This window comes from Melospiza melodia, chromosome 4, assembly GCF_035770615.1.
Source record: "Melospiza melodia melodia isolate bMelMel2 chromosome 4, bMelMel2.pri, whole genome shotgun sequence".
NCBI lineage: Eukaryota > Metazoa > Chordata > Aves > Passeriformes > Passerellidae > Melospiza > Melospiza melodia.
In genome coordinates, this window is record NC_086197.1 from 50,115,067 (window position 1) to 50,136,398 (window position 21,332).

At 41.3% G+C, this 21,332-nt stretch overlaps 1 protein-coding gene across 1 annotated transcript; it reads left to right on the forward strand.

Moving 5' to 3' along the window:
- The first annotated feature begins 10,320 nt into the window (after positions 1 to 10,320).
- On the forward strand, positions 10,321 to 20,278 carry HSP90B1 (heat shock protein 90 beta family member 1). Its single transcript, XM_063154317.1, has 18 exons — positions 10,321 to 10,455; positions 10,939 to 11,038; positions 11,617 to 11,758; positions 11,851 to 11,967; positions 12,341 to 12,672; positions 13,604 to 13,715; positions 14,417 to 14,536; positions 15,119 to 15,235; positions 15,950 to 16,087; positions 16,175 to 16,252; positions 16,336 to 16,401; positions 16,657 to 16,926; positions 17,136 to 17,381; positions 17,663 to 17,799; positions 18,183 to 18,261; positions 18,357 to 18,512; positions 19,056 to 19,154; positions 20,015 to 20,278. The coding sequence occupies exons 1-18, from the start codon at positions 10,407 to 10,409 to the stop codon at positions 20,042 to 20,044; spliced, it is 2,388 nt and encodes a 795-aa protein (XP_063010387.1). The 5' UTR covers positions 10,321 to 10,406; the 3' UTR covers positions 20,045 to 20,278.
- Positions 20,279 to 21,332: the final 1,054 nt, after the last annotated feature.

Genomic DNA, 21,332 nt, shown 5'->3' on the forward strand with positions numbered 1-21,332 from the left:
ATATTCAAATAGTAGAAGGGTCTCCTCAAATTGTTGAGCTTGCTGCTGTGGTTCAGGCTTTGCAGCTTTTCCCTCAACCTTTTAATTTAATCACAGATTCTGCTTATATTGCTAATGTTGTTAGGAGATCAGAAGGGTCAATTCTAAAGGATGTTAGTAATGAAACTTTATATCGTTGGCTTTCATGTCTTTTTACAACTTTGCAATATAGAACTAATCCATATTTTGTTTCTCACATGAGGGCTCATTCTTCACTTCCTGGATTTTTAGTGGAAGGGAACGTGAGAGCAGACAAACTGACAATGGTTATTTCAAACTTTGCCAAACATTTTTGAACAAGCAAAATTGAGTCATGATTTTTTCCACCAAAACGCACAAGCACTTGTGCGAATGTTTCAAATCTCTAAAAGTCAAGCTAAAGCTATCATCAGTACTTGCCCTGACTGTCAGCTTGTGCAACCTCCAGTTTCTACAGGAGCTGTCAAGCCACGAGGTTTGCAAAGTCTGTAGTTGTGGCAAACAGACATCACTAAATACCCTTCCTTTGGTAAATTCAAAAATATTCATGTCTCAGTGGACACATTCTCTGGTGCAATTTTTGCTTCTCTTCACACAGGTGAAACCGGCAATCATGCCTGTCATCATTTTCTGCAAGCTTTTGCTTCATTGGGTGTACCCCAAGAAGTAAAAACTGACAGTTGTCCCGCATACATATCTCAAAAATTGGCCACGTTTCTAAATGAATGGGGTGTTCGTCACATCTTTGGTATTCCTCACTCTCCCACAAGCCACGCATTTATTGAAAGGGCACATCAAACATTAAAATGCATTTTAGATCAACAGAGAGGGGGAGTTGAGGTCACACCACAGATGAGGCTGAACAAGGCTTTGTATGTTTTTAATTTTCTAAACAGTTCAAGTGCAGAACCTGATCCACCAATCTTTAGGCACTTTTCAAATAACACGCAGGCAAAATTGAAAGAAAATCCTCCTGTTTTAATTAGAAACCCTGAATCTGGACAAATTGAAGGTCCTTTTCGATTAATAACGTGAGGCAAAGGGTATGCTTCTGTCTCTACAGGTGCTGGAATTAACTGGGTCCCTGCCAAAAACGTCAAACCATATCACACCCCAGAATGTGTTGGCAAGTCCAGAACCGAGGAAGCAAGTACACAGACGTGAGCCGAGCAGAGGGATCCTGAGTCACGCCTGACATTCCATGTGCCTGCCGTTCTTTGTGCATCGGTGGAGCCTGAAAACTCTGATTTTGTGTTAATGTTATTTATGAGTATGCCAACTGTATGTTAAATGTTTTTTTAACAGGGCTGATTTTTGGAAAAAGTTTAGGTTTTTGTTTTTGCGGAGAACAAAATTTTAAGATTGATATATGTGTAAGGATTCTGCCAAAACTTAGCTCATGAAAAAGATGGAGCAAATGCAAGTTGTATGTTGGTATTGGTGGATTTCAATTGTTTTTTGTCGTGCAGATTTGCCTGTGGAACAACCGAAAACAAATGTTTGGGTGACCTTAGCCAAGGCAGCCAGCTTGGATACTATATGTTTGTCTAATTCGGAACCAGAAAAACCTTTTTCAACCTGTCTGGTTGGTGTGCCAGTAAAAGAGTTGCCTTTGGTCAAAAAACAATCCAATGGTAAGCCAGGTGGAATTGACAATGCAAACAATCCCTCATTGAATTGGAACGTTTGGTCCAAAAAACTTCCCAGGGCAGCATCTGAACTCCAAGAATTGGAAATCCTTGGCTCTTTAACATTTTTGCTTTACCTTCATAGCTAGTGCTTGGTGAAAAGGTGATCCTCCAAAGTACAATGTTACTCCTCATTATTTTGCATACAGAAATGTGAGGTTTTGGTGTAATTTTTCAAATAGTTGGGATGTGCTTTCTGAGGCTGACCAATATCCACAGCAATTGATGAAGGGGTATTGGTGCATTTGTGGAGATAGAGCTTGGCAAGGCATTGCAGCACACCTTGAAGGTGGCCCTTGTAGCATTGGGATGCTCACTATAATTGCACTCACTGCCAAAGCGGTCATGAAAAAGAAACAAAGGAGAACAAGAGCTGTTCCTCCTTATGAAGAGAACTGTCAGAGTGATTTTAGGCCTTGGAAAGCTGCCAGAAGGGTTTCAGCAGGTTTGTTTTTACCCCAATTGGCGTCAGCTGTGGCATTGAGACAATTAGATCGAGTTGGATGCTGGCTGAGCAAATAAGCTAATGTCACATCCTCTGCAATCAGTGATATGTTAACTGATATTGATAGTGTTAGACATGCTACTCTTCAAAACAGAGCAGCCATTGATTTTCTTTTACTGGCACAAGGACATGGTTGTGAGGAATATGAAGGATTGTGTTGTATGTATTTGTCTGATCATTCTGAATCCATTCACAAAAGCATACAAAAACTGAAAGATTTGACAACTCAAATTAAAGAAGATGGTGGTTCCTGGCTGGATGATTTGTTTCAAGAATGGAGCTTTTCACCTTGGCTAAGGCAACTTTGCAAGATAGGTCTTTATGTATTGGGTGCTCTGGTAGTGATATTGATAGTGATACCCTGCATACTTCAGTGCGTGCAGCGAATGATGAACAAAACAGTCCGAGAAGTTTTTGTCATACAAGAGAGAGAATTAGGAAGTAGAAGCACAGAGAGTATTCGAAATCTCACAAGGTAGTAGATGAAGGTATAGACATGGAGGAAGGTTTTGAATTAAGACCCTGGAAGCCACCAGAGTTTTTTGAACAATGACTTGTAACTATTGTCAGACGTGATTCATATCTCTTTCACTGACTGGGCCTTCACGGCACTAAGTTGCTGTGCTGTAACATAGCAATGCTTAGGATCAGCAAGAATAGGCCTCCAGCAGATAGTAAGCAGAAATTTTATAGTAGGGCTATGAAACGCAAGTAGTAAACGACATGACTATGAAGGTTTCAGATTTTGTGAACCCATGAGTCTGCTGCAAGCTGTTAGCATTTGTGTGACAGTTGGAGGCTGATCCGGCAAAGTTAAAATAATTTTTCTACATTCATCATTAGCATTTACAAAAGCAAGGTTTTGAACAATATAGGAACGGGCCTGTTCATCTGGACATTGCCTTTCAACAGCTTGAGTTAATCTATCCAAAAATGAACCATAGGATTCTGCTTCACCTTGTCTAAGTGTAGTTTGCATTTTATTTCTATCATTCATCAATACTTTTTCTGATTCAGGGGAACAGTCAATTTCACTGACAGTAGCTGTCCTGGGAATCCTGCCAGTGTCCGAGTTCTTGGCAGAGACGTTGTGGTAGTAACGAACTTTCCTGGAAACTCTGCCAGTGTGGGCAGGAGAAGACTCCGAATTCTTGGCAGAGACACTGTTGAGAGAACACATCCCCTCAGGAGCCCTGCCCAGAGGGGCAGGGGAGGAGGCGTGGTCTCCAGACCATGGACAAAAGCCAGAATTTGCCTTTGGCAGGGAAAATAACCTTGAATTTTTATCTCTGATAATTTTTAAAAAACAATGGCATGTTTCACAAAGTCCCTTTGCCTGTGGAGACTCAGCTGGAGAACAGCCAACATCAGACTGAGAATTTAACATCCTATCCTTTCTCTCAACAGCAAAAGAAATAGATTTTGAATTCTACAAAAACTCAGCTTGTTTCTCCCCCAGAAACCCTTCGAAAATCTCCTGCTCTTTCCTGAAGCCTCTGACCAGGCAGAGTCCCCCTAGTTTGGCTCAATTCCTAGCTGCTGCCTGCCGCATTTGTCCTCCCCCCTGCCCTGTCCTGTGAAGGAATCCCACTCACTGCTATTTCATCTGGTACATCAAAAGGCTGGCGAACAGCAGAAAAACCTGGCAGAAGCTTATTTGAACAATTTATCAAATTTCAGAACACATAATTCCTTTATCACAAAACCTCTGCAAATTCTCATCTCCCCCCTCCGCGCAGCTTGCACCCACCCCCAAACAAATTTCACAAACTCTTATGTTCCCGGAACACAAGGAAAATTCTGAACACTTTTCCCGACATGGAAAGAGTTCATCATTTCCCGGAGAGGTGCTAGAGAGATTCTTTTCTGCCGCAGGGACACAGAGAGACCCGGGGGAAACAGAAGATATGACCCAATCTGAAAGCCGTTCCAGTTCCCAGTTTCCGGAGGACGGGATGCAGCCAGCATTTCTGGGAGAAGCACCAGACGAATTAGGAGGGAGAAAATCATCCCGACTGAAACCCGAAAATTTCCCCCAGAGGGATGCAGGCTCAATTTTACTTGGATTTAAAGAGTCTGAGCAAGATATTTTGTTTTGTGGTTCAGAACTGTCTTGGTTACTGTCAGTTTGTTTGAAACACTCCAGCAAAGCAGGGATAAGTCAACTTAGACTCTCATCTTTTTTGAGAGAGAACACATTATAGATTTTCCAGTTTATTTGATCCCAAAAATCAAAGGTAAAAGCAGGCTGTAAATTTATATTTTGAGTGTTCGCTTTCACCCAGATGAGCAAATCTATAAGTTCAGTTTTTGAGATATCTGAATGTCCTTTATCCAGTTAAATTTTCTCAAGCTGGTAAAAAACGTCCCATTCTGTTTTAGATAAATGACTTCCTATTTCCATAACCCAGGAACCCCTAGAAAAATTACTTACAAACACATAAGATGCAAATGACGAGGGGATGAAATATTTCTCCTGATTAACACCTGGGTGTCCGACGGCTGGGTTTTTCCATGATTTTCTTTTTTATCCTAGTCTAGTTATATTCCTCACAGAGGAGAGGCACCATTTTGCACACTGCATACTGCCACGAACAGGGACGGGACACCCGAAATCAGTGCCGTGAGCTGTTTATTTCAAACATCAGTCTCAGTACATTGTTAGGACAACGGAGACAACAGATGTGAACAGCTCGCTGATTCAAATGGAATGCCCAGGAAATGTAACGCTACAGCATAGCATAAAGCCATCTCAGTCCAAGTTTCAGCCAATCACACATAGAGCAACAACATATTGACAATAATTCTATCCAATCATATGAAGCACACGTAACTGTAGTTAACACAATAGAGACTTATTCTTTAACACAATGGCTTGTTTATGAGAGACAAAGCACAGAAATTCATTCATATTAACCTTCTACAGATATACATTAAATAAACTTGTTGCAACCTCAAAGGGTAAATCATAGAGGCTTATTGTTCTATTTCTCACGTCTGCTCTACAGCTGAGAAAACTTTTTCTGCTGCATTAGCACTGTTCACAAATCTGCTGTCTGAGGCCTGTCTTTTTTACCATTTTCTCAAAACCCTCTAATTTTATGGATCCCAACAAGGACAAGCTCTCGCCCAGCAAATCCAGCCCCAGTCCTGCAGCTCCACCACTCTGGTTCTTTCCTCCTCCCGTGCTGTTAGGCAGGGGAGGGCAAAAAGAAAACACACTATTTAAAGCTTAATGTCTTCTCTTCAAAACCTTTTATACCTTCATGCCTCTGTTCTTGAGCAAAACAAGTGGCTGTGGGCAGAAATGGTCTTAGCCACAGAAATATGTTGCTGCAGATGCAGATTTCTAGTGATACTGAAACTTACAGAGTTTTCAGTATTTGAAGACTCAAGGAGAGTTTCATAATGATCACAACATGGTTGTTTTATCTGTACAAAGATTCTTCTACAAATACAAATATTCATCGTAACTAATTTTTTCCCTTAGTGGTGGGCTCCTTAAAATCCATTCTCTTCTGTGAATTCTTCTACTATAAAGATATAGAGCATTAAACATTAATGAACACCTTGCAAATTTCAAAAATATTTGATGAGGGGGACACACCACAGATTACAGACTTTTCAACAGTGCCAGCTACAATGAAATCATCAGCCTCCAGAGAAATGGAATAAAGACAACCAAAAGCCAAATTACACCTGAAGAACAAATACTTTCCTCCAAACTTCAAACATTAGTAGTTTAATCCTGGTTGTATGTAGCTACTGTTAAAATTTTCTAATATTTGGATAATCAGCTTGAAAAGCTAGCTACTGACAGCATATTTTTTGTTTGTTTCATATTCACACTCAGTCCCAGATGTTGCAGAACATCTTGTGTAAGTGGCTTTGCCTTCAGTTCGTGCTGTACACACAGTTTTTAGTCCCTGATGCAGACACTGCAGAGGGGGTGAGTATAAACTCTCAATGTATTGTTTTAAAAGATACCACTTAATCTTAAGTCATAGAGAATGCAGATACGTAGTTCTTCATATTTCCAATGCATTATTATGTAGGAAAGATAAGGCTCCATTTGGTGGTACAAACTTCAGACCATATTAATTATTCTCACAAAAAATCACTCACGTATCTTTTTCAAATACAGTATGGCCGTAAATGGCTGATTAGCAGTGACGTGACTTAAAACATTTTAATTATCTATGAACAAAAATGTAACTTGTGTTAGTAGCAGATTTCAAGTTAACTGTGTACTAAGAGAGGTGATATTCTGAAATTGCAAACTCGCTGTTTAGTTTTATGGCTTCCTTATGTTTGCGCCTATGTACAATATCTTTGTCCTATGTAATTTACATCCCAGGTGCAGCCCACCACCACAAAAACCAGAATATCATCTTCTCTTAGCCACAAACTCCTGCTCTTTACTGTTCAGCCTGTGCCTAATATAAGCTGATTTAATTACCAAGTATTTTGCTGGGCCAGAGAGTTAAATCAGTTCAGGAAAAATCAGAGCCAAAGTAGGGCAGTGAAAGGAGGACTGGCTCACTGTTATAGATGGAGCCCAGAAAGATTAGCTGGCTAATTTAACTGGTTAAGTCCAATACCCACAGTCAGGTCTTACAGACTCCTCTCAATTTATCTCCACAGCTGTTTCTGTAAAGGTTATGCTTCTTGCTAATTCCAACATCATGTTGGAATCCCATGGCCTGCTTCAGAGAGGTGACTTCCACACTGACATGGGGCTGACCTGATCAAGTTGCTTTCAATGGACTGGAAAGGGGCTGTCTCTGCTGTTTGCATGGGAGGAGATGCTGCCTGTATTCCATTCCTTTTATCACCACAGGACCCTGAATTTTTACTTAACACAGAAAAGCACTGTGCTAAAATAGACTATTTCAATTGTTATGCACACAATTATCAAAACATTTCTAATTGCTTTATAGACCTCTGTAATGCAGCTAAGTTGCTGAAGAACTATCACCACTTGACAGTTACATCTCCCCTTTGGTATTAATTCCTGAAAGGTGATATTCAGACTTCTTTTGAATGGCAGCAGTAGTCAGTGCAACTAAGAGCTTAAAAGCTCTCTTAAGTTTTTAAGCAGAAATAAAGCTGAAATTTTCTCCAGTTTACAGCCTCCTTGTAGAGAGAATAAACTTACTTTCTGAGAGCATAAGTACTCGCTGCCTCATTCTTGCCTATCAGTTTTGTCCTGGGTAATCCAAATTGGCATTCATGAAAGCAAACTGTGTAATCTACACCAAGCAATCAATGCTGGAAAACTCATTACAATTCTTACTAGTCTAGCCTTTAAATTCAACAGACAAACACCGATTTACCTGGTTTTGTATTTCCTTCAAAAGCAACATTCTACACTGCATAATCATAAGGGCAAAGTAACCAATAAAATTTGAATTCCACAAAACTTAATCAAAAATCTGTGTTGGTTTAGCACAATCAATAACAGAATTGGTTTGCATTCTTACTACTCCAGCTACCAATATTCAAAATGATTGCCACAAAGCATTCAATTTTCCTGCTGCCAGCGAAATGACTGCTAAAACAGAAATGCCAGAAAAATCTTCTAATGCAGGAATTCTACAAGACAGAGATAACTACTCTGTTTATCTCTGTGTCCTTCAAATGCCTATTCACAGTCATAAAGCAACATATGTCGCTCTGGGAATCACAGAGGCACAATTAGGAAATCAAATCCTGATCTGCTTGTAGGTGAGTCTTAGAAAAAATAAACTTTCTGTGCTTAGACTCCTGAATAATGAAATTGTATTTTCAAACAAGACTACTCTTCAGAAAATAATTCTTCAACTTCACACAAATCTTTACAAAAACCTGACAGGTTTTTTTTACTTACAACCCTGACCTCTCATATTTATTTTTCACAGTGATTTTCACATGTTGGAAGAGTAACCGTCCTTTTTTTTCTCATATAATTTGTGATCTGTGAGGAACAGATTAAAACTGCAAATCCTATAGAAAAGTTTCATGAGTCTTTTAAAGATGTTACAATTGAATTTTGCCTTCTTGTGCTGGTATTGGCTGGGCTAGAGTTAATTTTCTTCACAGTAGCTAGCACAGGGCTCTCTTGTGGATTTGGGGTGGAAACAGTGCTGATAACTCAGGGATTTTTGGTTATTGCTGAGCAGTGCTTGCACAGAGTCGAGACCTTTTCTGCCCCTCACACCACCCCAGCACCAAGGAGGTTGGAGGTGCACAAGAAGATGGGAGGGGACACAGCCAGAACAGCTGAGCCCAACTGACCCAAAGGACCTTCTGTGCCATATGGCACCATGGTCAGTGTAGAGAGCTGGGAGAAGGGGGAGGAAGGGGAGGATGTTGGGAGTGATGGTGTCTTCCTAAGCCACTGCTGTGTGTGCTTGAGCCCTGCTGTCCTGGAGATGGCTGAACATCTGCTTGCCCATGGGGAATGGTGAATTAATTCCTCGTTTTGCTTTGCTTGCATGCATGGCTTTTGCTTACCTATTAAACTTTTATCTCATCCCATGAGTTTTCCCACTTTTACTCTTCTGATTCTCTCCCTCAGCCCAAGAGGAGGAGAGAGGAAGTAGCTGCACAGGACTTTGTGGCCAGGTGGGGTTAAAGCACGACATTTCATTAAGAAAAACCCAAAGATAGTCATTATTTACTCCGGTTCTTTACTGGAAAGAATTGGAGTAAAGTTCCATAAACATTAGTTATCAGGAGAACAGAAAGGTACAAGATTGAGTTTTAGAGTTTAAAAAAAAAAGATCTATCTGGCCCATTGTATAACTAAAGATGATAAACATATTTTTGCCAAGACTTTCAGCTACTGATAGACTAAGCTCTGTTTGTGAAATTGTCAACACAGTGAGGGCTTTTATTTTTTGCCTTGAACATTGCCGGTCAATCTCTTTCAAATACATTCCTCTCCAAGTACAAAGTTCATCACTTGCAAGTTTGCTTTTTTGGTATTCGGTGTTTTTTTTCCCCCAGTCTAGAGTTAAACATGTAAGACGAAACAGGTGACCCGCACACGCAAGCCTGGGCAGACTTCTTCAGAGTGATGAGGAGGGGTGTAAGTTACTTCAAGTCGCTTATTAACATAAGCTGTTAACAGCGGTGCATTGCAGAAGTTGCACAGGCTGCATTTCATCTCCCAAGCTGCAACCCCTGCCAGGGACACTGGAAATGCATGGGAAAGGTGTCTGGAGCAGCAGAGCTCCTTTTTAGCGTGCCACAGATCGCAACTGCCCTCACACTGACCGTGCCCGGCAGGGTGGCACTGGGGCGGCAGGTCCCGAGTCCCCTCACACCACAGGCGGCTGCTGGAGCCGCCACTCCCCGGGGAGAAGAGAGGGCCGCGGGTGGATAAACAAAGGCCCCCAAGGTAGGCTAAGGAGCGCTAATGAGCTCCCGGGAGAATGGCTGCCCTGACGAGCGCTGGAAACCGGAAGACAGAAACCTGCCGCACAAGGACAACAGCGGGGCCGTGAGGAGCACCCAGCCATGGCAGGGGGCGCTACTGAACATCGACAGCGCGAACTACAGCTCCCGACATGCAATGCGCAGAAAGGCGCATGAGGCCCCCGTCGTTCCCGCCTTTACTCGGTGGGGCAGACAGCAGGACTCGTCAGCGCCTCCCTGCCCCTGCCGGCAGCTACGGCGGCCCAGGCCTGGTTCTGCTCCCGCTGCTCGGCCCAGCCGGTTATGACTCAAATCATTACTTTTAGCTCTTCTCAGCACCCGGGAGTGCCGCCGCGACCGGATGAGCATCCCGGGCGTCCCCGGAAGCGGTCGTAGGCGGTGTTTCGCGCTTTGTGCCGCCGTTAAACACCGCGCATCGTTCATTGCAGCGCCGCGCGGGGCCACGCTGACCACGCCCCCCCGCGCAAGCCATTGGCCGCGCAAGCCATTGGCGCTGCTCCGCCCGCCAATGGGCGCAGGCCACGCTCCGACAGCAGGAAACCGCACATGGAAAGTTATGATTGGCGGCGCCAGTCGAAAGCCCCGCCTTTCAAAGCTCTCCATTGGCTGCGTGTTTGGCGTGGTGCGCTGCTATTGGGCCGAATGGCGCGGTCCCCCCCACCCGGGGGTTGATAAGGCGGAGGGGGAGGGCTGCGGGCGCTCCAGTAGAATCGGCGGCTGCGCGGAACGGATTCCGGGGCGGCGGCGGCTCTTCGCTTGTCACTACGGCCGCCATGAAGTCGGTCTGGGGGCTCGCTCTGGCGTGTGTGCTGCTCCTGGCCGGTGAGCGCCTGCGGGTTTCTAGAAGGTTCTGGCGGAGGGGTGTCCGGGCCCCAGCCAACAGGCCCAACCCCTCTCCCCCCCTCCCCCCCCCCCCCCCCCCCCCGCTGTTTGCTGGGGTGAGGGGGACGGAGGCCGCCGAGGGGAGGTGGAGGGAGTCTCCGGCGGGACCCCTCAGTCTGGCCCACGGGGAGGGAAGCGATGCTCGAGCCCTCGCATGACCTACCCGGGCCTGGCCCTCTCCGGAGATGGGGCGGCGGGGGGAGGGGGCTGCGCCACTCTTGCGCTATCACGGGCGAGGGCGGAGGGTAGGAGGGTGCCTCCCACTGCCCATCTCCCGTGTCTCTGGTTGGGCTGAACTCTCCTAGGGAGGGGGATTCGAGGGGCAGCGCTGAGCCTGAAGGCGTGGGGAGGGGTAAGCGAAGAAGTTGGGCAGTGCTTAGTGTGGGGATCGGGCTCAGAACGCTGGTTTCCTTGTTTTCCCAGTGTCGGTCAGAGCTGATGAGGTGGATGTGGATGGGACTGTGGAAGATGACTTGGGCAAAAGCAGAGAAGGGTCTCGAACGGATGATGAAGTTGTTCAGAGGTTGGTACCCGGGGCGCTCTGATTTTGAATGGGTCAGTTTGAGCACCAGTAATGTCTCAAGTAAGGGGTGAATGCTGTTCGAAAGAGAGACCCAGTCAGTTGGGGGAAATAAAACGTTCCTGTCAAGACTGTTTCCTTCTAAGTAAAAATGAGCTGAGAACTTGGATTCAGAAAAGTTCAACTTGTTTTTATAGAGTATCGATAACTCAATTTGGGTTTTCTCGTGCACATCATAAATCATGTCAGTTTAGTGCCTGTGGATGAAATAGCTCTGTAACCATGAAATGCCTCACCCCTGTGAGGTGTACCACATGCTGAGGATTGCAGTAGCTTTAAGACTACCAGTATTATTCCCTGAATCTTTTATTAAAAAAGTCTTACTTGCAAGCATGAATTTTCAGTCAAGTTTTTGGATTATGGTAATGTAGTTGAGGATTGCTGCTCTTGCACCTGACTCATGTGATCATGTAATTTTGTACTGCATCAGTAGTTAAGTGCTATTGCTGCTGCTTCGTGATTAAATTAGTCTTGCTGTTTGTGGACGGGACTCCTTGATAGGTTTTTCACTGTCTTAACAGAGAGGAAGAAGCTATCCAGCTAGATGGCCTAAATGCATCCCAGATCAAAGAAATCAGAGAAAAATCTGAGAAGTTTGCATTTCAAGCAGAAGTGAACAGAATGATGAAGCTAATTATCAATTCTTTATATAAAAATAAAGAGGTTAGTGCCTTCATCTTCATATCATGTTAGAATTTTGGGAGGTGTGTGTCTGTTTCTCTCCTGCCATTCCTGACTACTGGTTCCTATTTCAGATTTTCCTGCGGGAACTTATTTCAAATGCATCAGATGCTTTAGATAAGATACGGTTGATATCGTTAACTGATGAAAATGCTCTTGCTGGCAATGAGGAACTTACAGTCAAAATCAAGGTAAGAAGGATTAGATACAAACATACTTTTTAAAGAAGTGGTGGAAGAATGTAAAAATACGCTCCATCGTTAAATTTCTTTTTTTTTGCTTAATACTGATGCAAATATAAACTAGGACCACATGAGGACCCTTGCAATTAACGCTACCAAAGACTACTCCTCTTCTAGTGGTAAAGATATGTTTCTGGTTTTATAAAGAGCAGCTGAAGTATTGGACTGCTTTGAAGGAGAGTCTTCCTCATTTCTATAGTTACTGCAGATTCAGTTTATTGTAGCTCGTCATGTTTGAATACCTACTATATACCAAGTTTCCTTGGCATGTACTAAAGATCACAGTGAAGTCAAACTGCATTTTTGTCTTCTTTTTTTTCAGTGTGATAAAGAGAAGAACATGCTTCATGTTACAGACACGGGTATTGGCATGACAAAGGAGGAGTTAGTTAAAAACCTGGGTACCATTGCAAAGTCTGGTACAAGTGAATTCTTAAACAAGATGACTGAAATGCAGGATGATAGCCAGTCAACATCTGAGTTAATTGGCCAGTTTGGTGTTGGCTTTTATTCTGCTTTCTTAGTAGCAGACAGAGTTATTGTCACATCAAAACACAACAATGATACTCAGCATATTTGGGAGTCAGATTCAAATGAATTCTCTGTGATCAATGACCCAAGAGGGAACACCTTAGGACGTGGCACAACCATAACGTAAGTATTAAGTTTCTTTAGTCTTAAAATAAAAAAGATTGTGTGGGTACACTTTGCTTACTGGAATAAGTGAGTGACTTTAGCTTTGTGACTGATTGACTTCTTGTAATACAGCTTTATTCAGTTTAATAGAAATATGCAAAATACAAACTGCATCCAAAAATAAATGTAGTAATGTAGTTTATGTTCTGTTAGATGAGCTAACAAAGCTATGAATGTCTTTACAACTGTCAGCAAGTAATTCCAGACAGTTCAGCTCCCTTCAGGCTCATTCTGGCCTGGCAAAACCTGTACAGGGGCTGTAGAGCTTTGCTGGGAATCTGGCTGCTGTTTATATATCAGTGAGGCTAGTCTGATGCAAAGTTCAAACTGGAGGTAGTTTGCTAGTCCTATTCTCTTTGCTTTCATGAGTAGGTAAATTTATTTGGCCTGAATTTAGAGGATGTCTTTCTGGAGGATGCACTCAGTGTAAAAAAATTGATCTTGATGCTCTAGTTTTGAAGTAAAGCCCATGGGGGTGCATCAAGATCCTGATAAGTATCAATATGATTTGATGTTTTCATTTAAACTTTTGAATATTGTGTTCTGCCTCAGTCAGTGAAAGCAATTGCTGGTTGAGTAAGAATTGCGTTTTTTAAGAGCTACTGGGAGCTGAACTAATAAAAAAGCTCACTTGCATAAATCTGAATTGCTACGGCTGCAGCAAAAATCACAGATTGTTCCGAGCTGGGACCCACAGTGATCATCAAGTCCAGCTCTTAAATGAATGATCCCATATGTGGCTCAACCCTCACTCTTGGTTATTAGCACCATGCTCTGGCTCAGTTGGTTGATCTCAGAGGCATAAGAAATGTATATTCTGCTATAAAACTGTCTAATACTTGTCCAGCACTTAAAAGGGTTTGGTTTTGTTTGGTTTTTTTTTCTTAAGCCTTGTCTTGAAGGAGGAAGCATCTGATTACCTTGAGCTGGACACAGTTAAAAATCTAGTGAAGAAATACTCCCAGTTCATAAACTTCCCCATATATGTGTGGAGCAGCAAGGTAAGTGTATTTAACTGAGCGTTGTTCAGTATAAGGTTTGGTTAAGATCTTCATGGCCAGATCTTTCATGAAGGCTGAGGGCCTGCCATAGAGCTGCTTCTTGTGCAGTTTCTAAAACTCTTCTGTTCCTGACTCTTTTGGCTACTATTTTACTAGGGAGTTTTCTTTTGTTTGTTAGTTTTTTTTTTTTTTCAAATGCTGATCTGTTGCTAAAATCACAAACTTGATAGGAACTTGGTTTTATTCTGATTCAAACAATTTTACCAAAGAAAAAACACTGCTAATTAATAATAAGGATGTTTCTTCCACTGGCTTTGGTAGATGGAAGCTCTGTTAAGTTTTCAAGCAGAGCCATAGCTAGATACCCTTCTATAAGAAACAGGGCAGTGTCTTAGATTTTAAGCTTGTTGTGATGTTTTCTTAGTGTAGCACCAACTTAAAATCCACCAAGTCTCTGATAAGCATTATGTGTAAAGCATTGAGAAACTTAAGTTTGAGTGTGGTGATCTCCCAGTGTATTGAAGGGAAGTATGTATTAATGAAAAAGTAACTGAAAAATATTAGTTGTAGAAAAGTTTGGTACAGACAAGTAGCAGAAATCAGGCTAGTGCTGGGAAAGATTAAACTGTTTGAGAGAATGCTACAACATACCTGGTAGGAAGTCAAGGTCTTCAAATCTCCACCTGTGGTTGTCTCTTTAGACAGAGACTGTTGAAGAACCCATTGAAGAGGAGGAAGCAAAGGAGAAAGAAGAAGAAGAAACAGATGATGAAGCAGCAGTTGAAGAAGAGGAGGAAGAAAAGAAACCAAAAACTAAGAAGGTGAGCTTTGTTAGCTTTGGTATCTTGTAGCTCACGTCAGATAGTAATTTTCCTAGGTAGTCTTGCAGAGGTGCATTTCAGTAGTGTGTGCTTTCAAGGAGCAAATCTTTTTAATGTGAGATGGTAGGAGAGAAGGTTTTAAATGAAACAGACTAGGTAGAAGTCAGGCAGATGATTGGCAGTAGCCTTGTGAAGCTGTGGTCACAGCTAATTATAAGTACTTGCATGAATTGCTGGAAATGGTAGTGGAATTTTGTAACCTGATGCTGTTGATAAGTTTAAATTTAAACATACTCTGCTGGGAAGATTTTTCCAGAGTAACATTAGAACAGAAGTGCTGGTGCTTAGTGAATGTGTTAAATGAACATGGAACACACTACATTGTAGACTAAAGTTTTGTTCCCATGTGTTGCACTAGTGTGTATGCTTAAAATGAGAATGTCCAGGTCATTGCATAATTTTGAGAGCATGTTTGGGATTTTTACATGCTATTTTATGTTTTGCTTCAGTGGAGTACATTTAATTGGCCTAACCTGAAGTAAAGAATGAGTCTTTTTAATACTATTGTGTTTATTTACCTAGGTTGAAAAGACTGTCTGGGATTGGGAGCTCATGAATGACATAAAACCAATCTGGCAGAGACCATCTAAAGAAGTTGAAGAAGATGAATACAAAGCTTTTTACAAAACCTTTTCCAAGGTAAACGCTGGGCTTCAAGATAATTCCAAAGCAAGAGGCTTGCTATAGTATCTCTTGCTATGTAAATAAAACTAAGTGCTTATAGAATGGGTTATTTGAGAAGAATTAATTAGTTGTCATCAGTAGATGGAACTGCAGAGAGCTTGGAAGGTATAACATCTCAGTCAGGAATTAATCTTTCTTCCAGAGAGAAGATACTGCCATCTGAGTGTTAATTTGTCTAGGTTTGTATATTATGTTGCAGCTCATGGGGAGCTTACTGATGTGTTTAAATGTTACAGGGAAATTTGTATTTAGTCTGAGAGTTGTGCTGTTTGTTGCATGTGGTAGAAGAAAGGAGGAGACAGTTTCTTAGAAGTGTTGTCTTTGTATCATACAGTGTAACGTGCAACTTGAGAGTATCTTAACTGTGGTATGATGATAACACTATTGGTTATTGTCCTGTTGGTAACTTTTTTTGTGACTAGCTTATTAAAATCCAGCAAAACTTGGGAGAGGTCTCCAGGAGGGTTACTTAGGAAAGCTATTTTTACATGAGTAACTCAGCTCTTGTAACTTAAACTTCTGTCTCCATGACAGACTCTTGCAAAGCATAGCTACCTGGATTAGTTGTAAAATAATTGCACTTATTTGCCAAACTCTTTCTTGTTATTGGAAACCTATTAATTCACTGGTATTTTCCCCATGTTAATTGGAAGTGTTTTCTCATCACAGGAACATGATGACCCGATGGCATACATCCACTTCACTGCTGAAGGGGAAGTCACTTTCAAATCCATCTTGTTTGTTCCTAATTCTGCTCCACGTGGACTGTTTGATGAATATGGATCCAAAAAAAGTGATTTCATTAAGGTAGGACAGAAAAGTGTGTGGGTATGGTTTTGTGGAAAAGCAAAAACCCCTAAAGTAACTTGGGTGCTCTCTGCTCTTGTAATTTAGCTGTATGTTCGAAGAGTGTTCATCACCGATGACTTCCATGACATGATGCCCAAGTATCTTAACTTTGTTAAGGGTGTTGTAAGTATTATAAATATTACTTTAATTTTTTTTTTTAGCTTCAGATATTGTCAGATATACTGAAAATTTTATTTCTTAATTAGGTGGATTCTGATGATCTTCCTTTGAATGTATCCCGTGAAACACTTCAGCAGCATAAATTGTTAAAGGTAAGCTAACTGGTTTTAAATTCCTTCATTGTAAGCACAACAGCAGCAAAGTTTAGGAGACTTAATAGCTTGATGAATTTTGTTGCATGGCTCTGAAATTAATGTGAAGGAAACTCAGTTATTGCTGTTTACAGATTACTTGTCTATTTCAGATCAGGGATACAAAGTGGAATTTGTATTGAAGTAAGGTTGCATTGAGGGCTATTCAAAATACTTATTGTTGTAACTCAGTATTACTGCTTTTTTTTTTTTTAGGTGATCAGAAAGAAACTTGTTCGCAAAACTCTTGATATGATCAAGAAAATTGCAGAGGAAAAATACAACGACACATTCTGGAAAGAGTTTGGCACTAATGTGAAGCTTGGTGTTATTGAGGATCACTCCAATCGTACCCGGCTCGCTAAACTTCTGCGCTTCCAGTCGTCTCATCATGAAAGTAACCTCACAAGCCTTGATCAGTATGTGGAAAGAATGAAAGAGAAGCAAGACAAAATCTATTTCATGGCTGGTGCCAGCAGAAAGGAGGTGTGTAAGAGTGAAAGAAAGAGGGAAGGAGTGCAGTATATTATAGCTTGTCATCTTAGTACCGTAGATGCTATGAATTGTCTATTTACTGTAAATGTGGAGACTCTATATTTATGTTACTACTGCAGTATTTGCCAGATAGTTGTACAGGTTTTCGTAGCTGCTATTATGAATGCAATTAAACTGATATCTGAAATGTTTCATCCTAGGCTGAGTCCTCACCATTTGTTGAGCGTTTGCTGAAAAAGGGCTATGAAGTGATCTATCTGACTGAACCTGTGGATGAATACTGTATTCAGGCTTTGCCAGAGTTCGATGGCAAGAGGTTTCAGAATGTAGCAAAAGAAGGAGTTAAGTTTGAAGAAAGTGAAAAGTCTAAAGAGAGTCGGGAAGCCTTGGAAAAGGAATTTGAGCCCCTCTTAAACTGGATGAAAGACAAAGCTCTCAAAGACAAGGTAAAATATTGTGTTATATGTAGTGATTATTTTTGTCATACTTGCTACAACATACCTTGCAGATTATTTGAGCACAGACTTGACAGTAGCTTCTCTGTCTTCATGGGTGAATCTTTATGGATAACATCTTTATTCAGGAAGATAAAGAGTTAAAATGTCACCTTAGACATTTTTCAGAGATTCTTGAATTGACAGGGAAGTGCGAGTTATTTACTTTATTAAGTATAAGCTATTAGCTCTGAGAACTAACATTAGGGTGTTTTGGGGTTTTTTCTTTACAGATTGAGAAAGCTGTGCTATCTCAACGTTTAACCCAATCTCCATGTGCTCTTGTGGCTAGTCAGTATGGATGGTCTGGTAACATGGAAAGAATCATGAAGGCTCAAGCTTACCAGACTGGGAAGGATATATCTACAAAGTAAGCTTCCAGTACTGTAGTAGCAGACAAGAAATGGCTTGGTGTGCCCAGTAACAAGCTTCTGCCCAGTTCAAATGATCCTGGGTGTTTTTAAGGTCATTTTACAACCAAGTTAGTCTCCATTATAGCCTTAAATTGTTATTTTCAAGCCCAGTATGTAAAACTACCTGGTGAGCAAGACTCATTGGTGGCATGTGGTATCTGCCATTTGTTTGCAAAAGATGAACTTAGTAACTGGAATGCTTTCTATAGTTGCACCAGTATTAAAGGAGGAGGGGATTTCACTTGTTACTGTGACTGTAACCAGTGCATGTAGATTTAAAGATCTCATTGGGTCCTGTATTTTGAAACTTAGCACTTAGTGCTGTAATTTCTCATCTCAGTTATTATGCCAGCCAAAAGAAGACATTTGAAATTAACCCCAGGCATCCACTGATCAAGGACATGCTGAGGAGGGTCAAGGTAATTAAATACAGTAGTGAAACATTGGCTGACTTGGCTGCATATAACCTGCTTTAACAGGTCTCTCTTGATTTTCTGGTGTTCTTCCATGCTAGGAAAATGAAGATGACAAAACTCTTTCAGATCTTGCAGTGGTATTGTTTGAAACTGCAACTCTGAGATCAGGATATATGTTGCCGGACACTAAGGAATATGGGGACAGAATAGAAAGGATGCTTCGTTTGAGTTTAAACATTGACCTGGATGCAAAGGTTAGTTTGTCTTCCACTTAGACTGATAATTGACCTACTGTTGCTCCATCTTAAAAAGTGCAGCTGCTTCATTCACTTGCATAAAATGAAATGTATCCAGCTTCCTGCAGTTAAGTGGGCCACCAAAAGTCCAGCCATGAATCTGTACTTAAAGCTCATGTTCTCCTTCCTTGCGCTTCTTTGTAGCTGCTTGAGATTCTGCTGTTTCATTATGCTACTTAAGCATATTCCTGTCCTTAGTCAAGTGCTGGCTCTACAGGAGTAAACTAGGCACACAGGCCTTTGGCTCCAGTCTCTATAATGAGGAGAAATTCCTAAATGGGTACAAGTAATACAGGTTCTCCTAATGCTGTGCAAGAACTTCTGCTGGCTGTTTTGCTGGAGTGGACCAGTGCTAAACAGATTTTACTTTTTCTTTCAGGTAGCTGGTGGCAAATGTTAGGAAATAATAGTGAATACTTCCATAGCCTGTATTTAGCTAGTGCACAACTAATTAAACAACCTAAGCAAGTAAAGCTAATTGCTTGTGACCTTTGTGTACAGGTGGATGAGGAACCTGAAGAGCCTGAAGATGCAGCTGAGGAGGCAGAGCAGGATGAAGAGGAACTGGATGCTGATGCTGAGGACAGTGATACACAGAAGGTAGGGTCTCAGGTTTGATGCTTTCTTGCCAATATTTATGTGCACCTTAATCTGTGGATGCTACCTGGCAATAAAGTTCACTTTGCCTTTCATGACACTAGATGTTAGTGTCAGGTGTTCCAGGCTTTTCTTGGAGGGGGAAGAAAACTGCAGAACAAATTTATTATTAAACTAGTATTTTGAAAAGATGACACTGAGGTATGTTCAAAGCTGGAGCTGAGTTAAGCTTTAGAGATGGTAACGGTGCCCAGTGGCAAGAAAAGGGTAGCAAATCCTCTAGTAAAGATAATTATCCATGGTACTTCCACAGCTTGTGGGCAAAAACATGAACAGTTGTTTGTAATTGTGTAATTTTAAATGCTTATAATACAGGCTTGGAACAACATTCCAGACAATACCATTGCTTCTGAACAGTTCACCTGTCATGTGAAGTCAGCCATCACTTAGCTCATGGCTGCAGTTTTAATTATGTCTTGATGATATGCTGAACTCCTCTAATACCATAGCTTCTTGATAGTACTAACTTGTAAAGTTGCTATGAGGTCCAAACTGGGCCTGCTTTCTTGGGTTGCTTTTGGAAGAGACCTGCAAGATGATACCCTGTGACTAGTGCAAATATATAGATTACAGCAATGTAATTTCCTACTGTTAAATGTCAGATTAGGTAAGAATAAATTTGAGAAACAGTATTTATTGTACTATACCTACTTAATTTTGATGCCACTGCTGTTATGTTTGCATAGCAGGATAATCTAATGTGCAGTGACGGTAATAAAAAATTCTGTTCTTCTGGGGCAGTTCTTGTTACCTTTTTCCACTTTCCAAAAGTAATATTCTAATTCTCTTTTTTGTCTTCACAGGAATCCACAGATGTGAAAGATGAACTGTAAACTACACTCAACTACTGTCCTGCATTGGGGGGTTAGGAGGGAATGTGAATTAGATTGTTTTGTTTTTTTCCACTGTAAAATGTTGATGGGTGGTATGGGGTTTTAAGGGTAAAGGAGATCTTTTTTTTTAAGTTGACTTTTCTAAAAACATTCCTCATGAATGTAAATTTGTATTATTTAACTGACATGGTGTCAAATCTTGTCATGTACAAAATAAAATGTTCCCAAACACCACCAACTCTAAATTTATACATAGCAAGCTGATTTTGTGGGCTGGCAGAAAGAAATGAAGGTATGGTCCTGGGTGTTCAGGTCCTCTGTGCAAACAGGCTGTTTGTTGGCAATACTTGGGCCTTCCTATGCTGGCACAGCCACACCTATTTGTCGCATCTGCCTGTGGCTGGGATTTATATTTCCAAACCTGCTGTGCTGCTTAAATACAAATACACCTGGGAGCTGAGAGCTGTATTGAACTTGCTAATTGAAATAAGACTTTCAGTTAGGTATCTTCTGCAAGCCTGAGAAAGAGGAGATTGGATGTTTAAAAATAGCATTGGAAATGAAGCTGACAGCTTGTGCTGGATTCTGACTTGACTCCATAGGATAGGCAGCAGGAGCTTTACAGATGAGGGGAGGAAAAAACATTTCCTTTCACTTACTATGTGGACAACTACCACCAGAACTGTCTTACTACCTATGAGCTGGTACCATCCTGCATGGCACTTAGAAACCCTGCCTTTGACTTGTGTAGCTACAGCAGTTCTATTTTCTACAAGCTTTTTTAAAGGTGGAAGTTCTTTTCACATACTCTTAATGCTGTTACTCCTAAATGTTTTCACTCTTGTTCTTGGTCTCTTATGGCAAAGCACTGTAGTTACTTAATGTTACTGAAGCTAAAGCTGGATAGTTTTAGACATGTTGAGCTTCCAATCATGTTAGCTTTATGTAGTGGTTGGATGAAGCACTACATTTTTTCACTAGTGCCTCTACTTGAAAACATCTTCCCAGACTTGGTAGAAAGTGTTTACAGTGAGGATTTGGGGGATTTTGCAGTGAGAATTTGGGTTTTGTTTTTTTTTCCTTCTTCTGTGGAAGAAGGATTCAGGAGGGATGCTTCTGCACAGTGATTCTACTTAAGAACCGATCTTTTCTGTTTTGTTAACAGAAGTTCTTAGAAGTTACAAGTTTCTGCAGCCTGAGGCAAGAAAAGCTTTCTTACTAGGTGAGGGCACTAAATACTGACCTGAAGCACTTGCTTTCCATTTACTAGGCTTCTGTATTGCCCAAA